This window comes from Rhyacophila brunnea, unplaced genomic scaffold, assembly GCF_057557595.1.
Source record: "Rhyacophila brunnea isolate RB1 unplaced genomic scaffold, BYU_Rbru_1.0 scaffold_5, whole genome shotgun sequence".
Lineage (NCBI taxonomy): Eukaryota > Metazoa > Arthropoda > Insecta > Trichoptera > Rhyacophilidae > Rhyacophila > Rhyacophila brunnea.
The window spans coordinates 31,915,247-31,928,386 of NW_028233170.1; the positions used below are offsets into that span (position 1 = coordinate 31,915,247).

Sequence of the window (13,140 nt, forward strand, 5' to 3'; positions counted from 1 at the left end):
ATTACATATTCAAAATTAATTGCCAATATAATATTAAAAAAAAACTTTTTTTTCATAAAAAATGTGTATCAATATTATTAGTATTTATTTAAAAAAAATCACTGATAACTCATTTCTATAAAAACATGAAGCTTGATTTAATAGAGCTACACATGTTCCCATTTAATATTATAATAACATTATAATTGATGATTATATACAAGTGGTAATAATAATATTTAATTTATTGCTTCATTAAACCTATAATAATTAATTTTCATTGTTCTTAAAATATATGTTTCTTTTTTATGAACAAAATATTTTGCATGACCCCCACACCATGAAGCGGGACCCCTTGCCTATCGCTAGGGTTCTAGGCAGTGTGGAGCTTTACAGAAGCATTTTCCGAATGGTGTATTCAGTGTATTTTTGTGATTTATGAAGTACCTATACAATTATAAAAAAAATGCATTGCACAAACACATATTTTAAAATGTTAATAATCTTCAAGTAAAATACCACCACAGGCGAGTTTTTTTTTTTACTATTTAAGCAAATTTATGATGTTTTCACTTATCTGGCGGAGGTCGAGTCTGAGTGCGGGCCACCCGGCTAGAGTACTGTCTGCCCCTTATGGGGGGGGGGGGCTATGATCATTTGAATTTAGATTGCTTTGAAGTAACTTACAACCTTGTAACATTGAAGAAGATAATCAATATTAAAATAATAATATAACATCGCTTTTTCGAAGAAGGCCATGTTGGATTTATTTTCTCAGTCCAGATTTTTTTTCTCAGAATTGTCGTATTATTGTAAAAAAGAAATTTTAGAGAAATAAGCTATTATCTAAAATGTAAGAAGTAATATTATCAGTTATTTGTTGCGAAGAACTTTCACTGATTTATAACAAGATTGGCTATAAATTATGCGCAAGTGCTTGAACTTAAGGAGCATTAATAGAAACAAAACTCAATTAAAAGTAATTGTGAGAATTCCAACGGTAAATCACCGGCCATGATACGACCTCTTTGGAATGAAAAAATGATTACACGAATTCTAAAGAATTTAATAATAATGCCGCAAAGAATATCGGCATGCTTTATAATTAAATTTTCGTGAATTTTTGCTCGCTAAGCATTTAAAACGATAACAAGATTTGGTTATATTTATAAAATTTATAATTTGGTATAATTAAGATGTTTTGTAATAGGTTAGTATAGATTAGAAACTATGTATACATTATTAAACTTGGTAACTTTAGTTCATCAACACATAGATAATACTTAGTGGGAATAAATCACCGTAATATAAAAAAATATATTCTATTACAGGGGTGAGGAACGTTTTCTTATATGAAGGCCGCATTATGTAAAATGAGACATACTAAGGCGGAGTTTAATCAATTCTAATTATTTTGTAAAAAAAAAATTAAGTACAATAGTAACTAATTGAATAAATGCAGAAATTAGTTACATTGTATTGACTATACTATTACTGATTTATTTTCGTAATTTGACGTTACACAGATTGTTGTTAATTTTAATGTTAAGGCTATACTTCAGTTGAGGCATGGTATAAAAAGATTGTGGCTAGGCGATGGGCGGATTGTGCAAATGACGCGTTCCGAACGAAATATAATTTGTCATAAAAATCCAACATGCGTCCATTTAATGTTATGTTTATTGTTATATTACTAATAATAATAGTATATTCATTAACATGTTTTCTTTTTTAAGCACATACGTAAAGTTTTTTAGTCATCTTTACACGATTTAAGAATATTTTCATCCGACGCCATGATAAAACAAATCGACGTGCGCACACTTCGACCGTCGGTCTCCGATTGGCGAGTCCAGGCGACGAGTGAGAAATTTCGTCGCACCTACTGTTAAAAATTATTTGCCGTTTCACTGAAGTACGCTCTTAACTAACCATGATATTATTGATAATGACTTGAATGCGTTCGAGGAAACGCAATATAATAATTTAATTTTCATGCTCATAGGCGCGATTTGACTCGCACGTAAAAACTCGCGCGCATTCCAGGTACATGTGACGTCATTGAGCCGTCCATTTGTACTCGCGACTTGTTACCTCTCGCGCGCGGTCGAGATACTATTACTACATTAAGCCATCCACATCACGACGAGAAACGCGTCATCTGGAGATGGCCTTACGGCTTTATTGTTTCTGTTATGAAACTCAAAGTGTAAATTGGGCCTTATGTATGATAATTTGGGTAGAAAATCTTTAAATAACTCATTTTCACTAAAATTGGACATCATGTTTTATGACTTTGAGGTACAGAAGTAAAGGTAATAAAAAATGAACAAAACACATTAATAAAAAATAATAGGATCAATTCTGTAAACATTGGATTCAGCTAAAAGGTCGCACGTTCCTCATCCCCGTATGAGTATATCTTTTTGAACGTAAAACCTAATTATTACAATTTACTGAAATGTAAATGTATTGATTTTTTGTACATATTTTACGTTGGTAATTTTTATGAATATAGTTACATAAGTTGATTGGCATATGAGTGATGTGTGAATTTTGAATGTATATAAATTAAATATAGTTCGGCCAGCGAGAGTTTGTTATATATCACTATTAAAATAGATTCAATATTCATTATTTGTTTTACCAATAATTTAGCATTGTAGTTTTAAAATTGTACATAAAGATACATGCTTGAATACAATTGTAGTGATTCTAAATTATCTACATTTAAAAAATCAAAGCCACACTTTGAATTTTGGAAGTAACAAATTAAATACGGCCACGTAGCCAAGACTGATGGTCCTCGCTGGCAGAACTATAGTGCCAAATCCAAAAGAACAGGCCATGGAGTGTCAGTTTTATGGTCACCTGTCTGGACAGCGGAGGTTCCATATCAGCGTTGCAGGGGGAAGGGGCTTGGGCGAGGGCTGTTGAGGGAGAGACGACCGTTCGTCCTTGACCCTGGCCCTGTGCACCCGTCAAACCACGTGTCGCACTGATCCTGCCGCCCCAAAATACCTTGTTTATGCTTTATCGAATCCATTTCGTTCGACGATTGCATGACTTGAACTGCATTACGCATTTAAAGATAAAGATACGTTTTCAGAAAACTTACATGATTTGTATATTTTATTAAAAATAATGTAAAAATATTCCACTTTACATTAAATTACATTACTAAGAAAATTTAATTTAAAATGTTTAGTAGTCTAATGACTGAATTTTTTAGACTACTTACATCAGATATCGATGATATAAGAATCAGTAGGTAGCGTAATGGATGACCCGGAAGTGAAAGATATGATTTCGAATCCACTTCTTTTTTTTTCTAGGACTTCTTCTAAGAATGTTTCTGATGTTTTTCAAAATATGTGTTTGGTACTGATAATTCGCTTTAGAATTTGTCTTTTCTTTACAATCAACGATTTGTGAGTATTAGGTGCATATTCAGTTATCTCCATGCTTCCACTTTTTATCTTTTTAGATATATTTTTAGATATATCTTGATTTTTAGTACTTTTCTACCTCATTTTAATGTATCAAATAATAGTAAATTCAGCTCATTTAACTAATAAAATTAATATCAAACACAGTAAAGTTCTTTATCTGACAATATTGATAAATATATTACTTAAATTTCACCTTTGTATTTTAACTATACAACAATACATATTATATATGGGATACTTAACATACAATTTTCAATCCTTCGTATGGCAGCATGTTTTTTGAATACCATTGAATGGATTTACAACTGGTAGGTTACTCAAATTGTTGATCAATTCAACATTTCCCCAAATGAATAAGTATATATCAACATTTTTATTCATTTAAATACAAAATATTACATGCAGTATGTTATCATACATAAATTATTGTTTTCTGGTTGACTCTTTTTAGAATTCCCTAATGCGTAATGCAGTCCACTCCAGTCCACTCGTCAAAGATACTTGTCAATAATATGCAATTCACTTCGCAAGCACGCAAAGAAAATATTCAATGTTATTGACAGTTTTAAGGTACGCCTGGAATATTCTAATAGTTTGGAATGTAGAACCTTAAAAATTTCAATTTTAATCGAACTCAGTTATTGTTAAATAGATTATTTTAAACAAAGTAGGTAGTTTTTAACTGTGGTAAAGCTATTATTATCATAATATTATCGTCTATAATAGACACATACGTAGACATAATGTAGAATATATAATATGTATCTATTAAAAATAATATTGTTGTAGTACTGAAAAAATATTACAAAAAACTATCATCACAACGTTTCGTGTTGATAAAAGCTTTCTTTGTTATTTCTGTTGTCTCAACGTAAAAAGAGGTAAATAAGTCAAAAATAAAACGAAAGTAGTTGGATTTATTAAATTTTGTAGTTAGAAGATATGCAGTTATCCTACTGTTCCTTATTCCCAGTTTATTGAATTTAAAAATTAATTATAATAAGACCAACTAAGCCACCATTAACGGCTATAAAATGAAACTTTTGGTCATATATAAGGGAAGAGATAAACTAACACATTAGTCTTTTTCACAAGGATTAATTAGCCATTCTTTTATTCCATGAGATCGATATCCTAGATCCAAATACATATATTGATAGAAATATAACGCAATCAGCGAAATTTCAACGATATACTCTCTATAGCAAGCGGAGTGTGCGAATCTCTTCTCTCCTTTTTTGTTTGTAGTATGCTACATTTTGAAAATACTTTAAAATGTGTAATTTTACTTAAATGAAGCGTATAATATTTTGAAATGCAGACATATTAAACGTGTGTATCCATATGGGATAGTTTTCGCGCACTGCGCACATGAAAAATTGTAGGTAGGTACCTATACAAAAATAGGGCTGCGTTTAATACACAAGCGAAATTAAGAGTAGAAAAACAAAATTATTTCTATTTATATTAATCTTGTTCACATTAACAAAATTCGTCTAAGTATATATATAAAACTATAAAAATTATGTGTCATAATTATATATAATTATAAAAGAATAAGTGTTACAATTCATATAGTTCAATATATTATTTAGCCGGAATTACGAGAGTACCACCCGTTCAGTTTATATAAATATAATACTATTGCGAGAATAATTCTGGGTAGTACCTAATCCAAGGGATTTAATATGAAGCCTGCAACGGGATCATACTGCATTAGTATCCAGGCATTATAGAATAGATAAGGCTTATATTGTCAGTAAAATGACAAAACCAAGCACTACAAAATAATATCATTTCAAAATGCGCCAAAAGCTTTTTTGCACCGTAGTGATATCATACTAGTACAGGAATATCTATTCAAAATGCATCCTTATTGAAATCGAGACATTAAAACTTAGTTATTTTAGTATTTTATTTGAATACATAACTAATATAATATAGATAATGTAACTATATTAATATATTGGTTTGATATACACAAATAATATTATATGATGAATTACAGTAAGTAATAGGTTTGTATAATAACCATCACAATATGATTTACAATGATAAATTTAAGCCTCACTTGCTCTCCGTATGGTTTGATTTTAAACTACCAACGGGTTTTTTAGAGGATTTAAATTCGGTGCATAAATGGTAATGTATTTTTTTGGCAATCCGATGCAATGTTTTTTTTTTAAATATATATTTTTCTATTTCATTTTTTCTATTATATTGATCCTAGGGATTGCAATACCGGTATTTCCAAACCGGTATTCCAGTATTTATCAATAACGAAATACCGGTTTTAAAAATCCAAAATATTGAAACTTTCGGTATTAAGAAACCACCATAGTTTACGTTTTTGACAATGAATTTAATGTTATTTATTCATCCGTTCGTACTGTATTTCCTATTCTATTGAGTGTATAAGTTATGTGCTGATTAAATGAAAAATATTGACTGAATACAAGTATTTCGAAATAAAAAACATCCGTGACAAATGTTTAATTATTCTATAATAACCTTATTGATGATTGTAGAAGTGTTGAATTGAAGAAGCTTTTCCTGCAGCCGCGCTTAATGAGCGAGCCTTTTTGAGGACTTTAGTTGAAATTATCAATATATTCAAATTATTTGTAAAAATCACCAATTCTACAATATTGTCAATAATAATTATTTTTAAATGTCACCATAATGTAAGTAGGTAGATTTTTTCTATAAAATAATGTTTTCAACGAGATTGTAATAGATATATTTACTGATAAGTTGGTGCTTATGTTTTAACGAATACCGGTATTCAATAATAAATACCGAAACACCGGTATTGATATTTTCATTCGGTATTGCAATCCCTATGACCCCTCGTAATTGGTTTCTAAATAAAGATGTAAAACAATATTGGTACCGTTGAGTTACTTTCTATGGTTATTAAAAAGGAGCATTTGCGAAAATCATATTTTTTATAAACGATCACGTATCTATGGATTTTTTTTTAAATTTAATTAAAAATATTAACTCTGTAAAAAACTCGAAGCGTAACTTCATCATAATGTATTTTAAAAAAATAATCTGGTTGAAAAGTTTCAATCTAAACTATGAAGGGTAACTGCATTAGTCCCCGGACAGCTTCAGTATACGGACAGTTTTGTACAAATATAACGAAAATAAGCAAAGTATGAGAGTTTCATATGAAGGATGACTCACATATTGTGCCTGTATTGTTCCTTGACCAATAAAATTATATTTGTCACACACAAAGGAATTCATTATATAGTATTACATTAGTAGTGGTGCACATGCTGACTCGAACAAAAAAAATATTCGATTTCTTAAAAAATAATTAGTGAACGAAGGATACAAAAAGTACGTTAAAACTATGATTATTTCATTTATTCGCTTCAAAGATGTTTCATATTATTCAGTAATATGTTCTTGTATATTATTCAATGATAAAAATAATATATTTTGTTAAATTTAGTTAACTATTTGGTGTCCGGCAACTAAAGTGCAAAATTTTATCTTTTTTTAGTTGTCGGACGCAGTGTCCGGGCACTGAATTTATAAGAGACATTGAGTATTTGTGTGTGTACAGTATCACACCGAGGCTTGCTTGGTTTCATACAAGATAGAAAAGGACAAACATAGAATTGTAAATATTTTTAGTTTTCGGACACGATTTTATAATTTTGATCCTGCTGTCCGGCGACTAAAATTCAATATTGAATGACCGGACAAAGCTATTTTCTAATTAATTATTATGTATTTACACAATTATCTCCAATAGCTGGTACGAGTACGTCAAATGCAAGCACCAGTTCATCAAGTGTGAGCAATTTAACATTAAAATCTCATCTTTTTTACCCCAAACCTACTCAATTTGGGAGTAAAAATAGAATAATAAGACACTGTCAAAGCACCAAGCGCCATTTCTTCGGAAGCGTGGAGGAAGATCATAGAAGAAAAAGTGAAGGATGACAAAAGTACAGCAATTCATAAAAGATGAAAGGTGTTCCTTAGAAAAGAGAAGACAAATAAAAAAAGGAAAGCGAAAAAGGCGATTTGCCAAAATTGTTCTGATGAATTAGAAAGTGATGTTGAGGATGGTTTATTAAAGAACATTGGCTGTGATGGATGTGTTCGTTGGTTTCACCGTAAATGCACGACAATGTCTATGTTATCTTATAGTGAAGCATCACTAAAAGATTTTGTATGTAATTTTTGTTTAAACTTAGACCTAAATTAATATGTTTATCACCCGTATAATCACTAGACACCCGTATTACCCGGTTCCGGGTGTGTAGGTGTTTAGACATTAAGTCACATATCCAGGCTATTGGGTTGGGGGTATAGCACTGAAGCATTTTTTTCTCTGTAAAACTACTGAAGAGTGCTTGATTCAAGCATGGATTTTTTACACTTAGTTCTCTTTTATATTTATGATTGAAAATAGCACTTGAAAACATTTATTTTTCGTCAGAGAAGGGATTAGGATTAGTATTGAAATTTATTTTAGTGCGTTTGGAAATATAATTATGGTGACTGAAGTGTTGAACTTTTTTAAAATTATCAATGGCAATAATTTAGTTGCCAGCAGTTCTCAAGTATGTTTTTTTTTGTAAGCCTGCTTTGCATATTATAGAACACAAACAAAAGTTACACAGTTTGAGATTTTTTGGATGTAATAAAAATTAATGTCAAAATTTGGTCAACTCACTTGAGATGTTTATTAGTTTTACCATTTGATTTATGAAGTTCAGTTTTTTATTTCATTTTGCTTTGCCCAATTTGCACTCAAAATTACTTCGACAGAACTATATGAAAGAAACACATTGAATAAATAAAAATATGTTTTTTTTCAAGTTAGCAGTTGCTTGAGTGCTCATTGTGAACTATTTCTGCTTTTATTGCATCACTGTATTAACTAAAATTGTTTAAACGTGAAAAAAAAAATTTTTAACACCAAAACTTGTCTTATTTTCTATACGAAATAATCTGTCCGACCACTAAAAATAGTACGTCCGGAAACTAAGATTGTGTGTCCGGAGACTAAAAAAACCAACCATTTTTCTTAACATGAGAAATATGATAGTAATTTACCTAAATATAGATTTTTAAAATATTTATAAACCAAAAGAATATATATGTTAACATTTATAAATCATAACATATTTTGTTTTCTTCTAAAAATGGAAAAGATAATCGAAAATAAGGTGAGAAAATAGTTAACTGTCCGGATACCAGTGCATTTACCCAATATTGAAAAAAAACAACACGTGACTTTGACCCAGCCGTGAATTTGTAAACCCATATAACCTATAAAGTAAGACGCGAAACTTTATTATATGGTGGGTACAAAATACTTCTATAATTATAATTTATTATCGTTAAAAATATTGCTGATATATAGTTTTAGAGCGTGTTCAGAAAAAAATTCTTCGTCATCTCTATTTTAAAGTTTATAATTATTTTCCTTTTGACACCTTCTTAAACGAGTCTTTTCCGACTAACTTTCTTCAAGGCATGCTCGCCTTTCATTCTCTTGAAGCTCGTAGGTCACTTCTGCTCTTAAAGTATTTTTCCCTGCTCTCACGTGGTATCATTTTCAATCCCGATATTCTAGAAAATTTAAATTTTTACGTACCCGTCAATTACATGCGTGGTCGCAGTCATGACCTATTTTGGGTAAAAGCTGTTTCCTCATGTCAGGCTCACCAGGCACCAATAGCGAGGGCTGTGCGGTTGTTCAATGCACTCCCTAGAGATGTAGATATTTTTGGCGATCCATTATATATTCTGTTTTTAAAATTCTATTTTATTGTTTAATTTGTACTTTTTGAATCATTGTTGTTTTTTTTAATTTTATTTCTTTTGTATAAAACTATTTTTGCTTTCTTTTTTTCCTCCACTTTGTTTTTTCTGATTTTCCGAACTGATTACTTGTAATTTTTATTCTAAATGTCATGTTGTGAACGTCCTGAATTAATAATTTGTTATGTACTCAACGTGTCTTTTTCAAATAAATAAAAAAGCTGATATTAAATTTTCGTTTGCCTGATAAATAATATGAAAAACTGTATTATTTAATAATGCAGGCTGAACGTATTATATTGTTTGAGGTTTTATACAGTTTCCTGAAAAAAGCCGGCTTTCGCCGAAGCTTTTATGTAAAGATAAAATAAAATGGTTTAGATATCTAAGTTACATATATTTCGTAGATCAAAGTGCTGTGATAAATTTAATGGAAATATTATCTGAAATAATATTATGTTATATTTATATTGATAACTGATAAGTCATATTAGGTTGCGCGATTCCTATTAAAATGGTAACATATTATTAAGTGTGCTTTTATGATATACCTATAAACATTGTAACTACTAATCAGATAAGCATTGTTTTGTTAAATTATATATTTTTAGTTTTGTTGTATCAAATGTTTTGAGATTGTAATAGCTGTTACAACAAAAGCGCAAACTGCTAATTGTTTAAAATTGAGATGTATAGTTGAAAATTAAAATATCAATATCCATTGAAAGCGATCACAAAATTAAAATATATCATGACAGTCAGTTATTTTCACACTAAACATGAGAGTTGTCATTTGCTACATGGAGTCTTTCATAATATTAGGTAGCACTGCTATTCATCCGTTTTTCTTTTGTTTATCTTAGTTAAAATTTAAAATTTTGACGAGTGTCGGTGATGTCATAATATAGAAATTTTATACTTTTGCAGTTGTTTGATTGTGTCGCAATTAGTCCTGTATTTATTTCAGGTACGTATTTAATTGCTAAATGTCGATAACAGAATTTAACAGAAGGATTTTTTCTAAAAAAGAACGTAGAACTTATATAAATATTAAATGAATTGAAACCGTTTTTCAGAAGAAAGAAAAACGCACCCATTGTAATAGTAAAATGCTTTCCATATTGAGAATACCGATAATGGTTTTACGGTCAATGGAGAATTTTGATTATTTATCGCGATAAACTTTAATTCTCTATTGCATCATAGTAGCTTATATTATAATATAATAAAAATAATTTCGAGTTAAGTATACACATTTTTACAACGTTTTTATTAGCTCGTATTCTTATTTGTCCGGTGGTTGTTTATCCAGTACAAATCTTGCAATCGATTTTTAACTAACTTCCCGACTAGCTAGACATTTGAAACTTTTAGAATATATCAGAACACGATGCCAATGCATTTTTTCATACTTTTAGCCATCTTTAAGTAGAATTAAATTCATTTTCAGTTAATTCTGTTTTGTATGAAAAGTTATTTCGGAAGAAATCCGTAATCCAATCCACTATTATTGGTTGCTAAGGTGGTGGTCCTAGCAACTAAATTATTAATATATAAGTGCGTTACTATGGAAATCAAAATGACATTTCAGTATTCTATATTTGTTTGTTTGTTTGTTTTTTATTTACTTAGTATCAAGTACAAGTTTGAGCATATTGGGCATAAGATTTCAACAGAAAATTTAAAAACGTTGTATATAAAAAGTTCTTTTTATCTTGTAATTATTATTATTTATAAAAATCGTAAAATAATTAAATAATATAAAAAAATTACGACTAATTTGTCAAAAATCTTTTCTAAGCGTCTTTAGTCTATAGATACTACTATATAGAAAAAAAAACTTAATGAACTAATTATTAATAAAATAAACATCACCATAAAATATTTTATAATGATAAGATGGGATCATTTAACGAATTTTCATTTTATAATTTCAAGTTCACTATTGACTTTAAATAAAAAGACTACCTATGTTTCTCTTTAATGAATAGATACGTATTTATTAATTAAAATGTGAAATTATTAAAAAAAAAATATCTAGGTATCAAATTACAAGTTTCGTGTTTTTTCGTTAAGAAGTAACCATTGATATTATCGTGTGTTAACTTAAGTTAGGTAACGCTTTTCAGTTCAAATAATGATTAGTTAGTCATTGGTAAAAAATATAACCACCATCATACATAACTTACTAAATGATAAATAAATATTATTATTTTTTTGTACATTGATACCTAGAGTTGGAGAAGATTTAAGATATGTTTAACTTTCAAATTAAAAAATACCATTACATGTCGTGCGATCGGTTATACAAAATCAATTGGATTTTTTTTGCAATTTGATTGTAAACTCCCGATATTCGTGTCTGAACAACTTTCGTCTGGTGTTAACGTCTACAATTCAACATGTTTATATAACAATTTACAGGTAAAATGGCTGACGCGAAACGTTCATTTGTGCACAGCGCACGTCCGGAATGCCCGCCGCTGTTATTACCAAACAACATTCGGGCTGTTTCAGGCTACGTACCAACGTCTGTGGAATTATAGAACACACCGATTTGCATTCACATCGGCTGAACTGTGCCGTCTGACACGAGTTACGAATGCATTTGTGGAATTTGTATTGGAAACCAACTACAGAATGGGCTCTGAATATTGAAAATACATCCATTAATTTAATCAAACTAGAACTAGATGTAATATTATCATCTTGTTTTAATTAAGTAAACTGAATAGAATATTTTACTAATCTAATCTAAGTGCGGCACGATTTTGATTAGCTTTTTTCTGCCTTTTATAAATGGTGCAATACTATTATAGTTCAATATTTTCATACACACTTGATAATAGGTGTATTTTACAAACATACATTTATTTTGTAATGAAAAATCGCGATGAAACAACGTTATTTTTTACAACGTTTTTCTTAGCTCGTATTCTTATTTGTCCGATACAAATCTTGCAATCGATTTTTAACTAACTTCCCGACTAGCTAGATATTTGAAACTTTTAGAATATATCAGAACACGATGCCAATGCATTTTTTAATACTTTTAGCCATCTTTAAGTAGAATTGAATTCATTTTCAGTTAATTCTGTTTTGTATGAAAAGTTATTTCCACACCATTATTGGTTGCTAGGGGTCTGAAGTCCTAGCAACCAAATTATTAATATATATGTGCGTTACTATGGAAATCAATATGACATGTCAAGTACAATTTTTTTTTGATAGTTTAAGCTAGTCAAGTTAAGTTTATATGGTTCAACAGAAAATTTAAAAATGTTGTATATAAAAAGTTCTTTTTATCTTTAATAACTTCTAATTTTGAATTAAGTATAATGTTTTCAATATTTTTATAAGTTTAATACAGTGTACTTAGCGGTAGATACGTATACCTTGTCCCAGTGAAACTATGTGAGTTAACTCTGATATTAATATTATGAATAACCGGAACCGGAACCGGCGCTTCAATTTATCAGTATAAACCGGACCTTTTTTCATGGACACCGAACCCAGAACTGAACCTTTATAAAATGGGGGTTCTAATAGCTCTGGTTTTCAAAGTTCTATTTGTTGTATTATTCAATAATATTTAGACATTAAATTTAATTCATTCCTATATCGATACCTGAAAACAACAGTGAGATAAAGTGAAAAAGTCAATTGTGAGATAAATATGCCAATCGATTGCTGAAAGCTGTACATACCTACATAATGAATCACTTAGATTTAAAAAAATGTAATATCTTATTTAAAAGAAAAATAAAAATGTTGCGCTTATTAAAAAATATTCTGTTACTACAAGCAACAGTAGAATAACTGAAATAACCCACTATTAATAATGTTATAGAAAAAATCGTACAATATTACCACCTTACCGCAGGAAAAACAAAATAAAGACATAGTTAACGAT

At 29.5% G+C, this 13,140-nt stretch overlaps 1 protein-coding gene across 4 annotated transcripts in view; it reads right to left on the reverse strand.

Moving 5' to 3' along the window:
• Nucleotides 1-13,140, reverse strand: part of LOC147066314 (whirlin-like) — a 183,241-nt gene that overhangs the window by 86,270 nt on the left and 83,831 nt on the right. For 2 of the 4 annotated variants that reach the window (XM_085956039.1, XM_085956038.1), the window contains one exon: nt 2,851-2,983. The exons of the other annotated variants lie outside the window; for them this stretch is intronic. In XM_085956039.1, the coding sequence (XP_085812165.1) occupies nt 2,851-2,983 (133 nt within the window). The remainder of the gene's footprint in view (nt 1-2,850; nt 2,984-13,140) is intronic. 4 annotated transcript variants of the gene reach the window in all.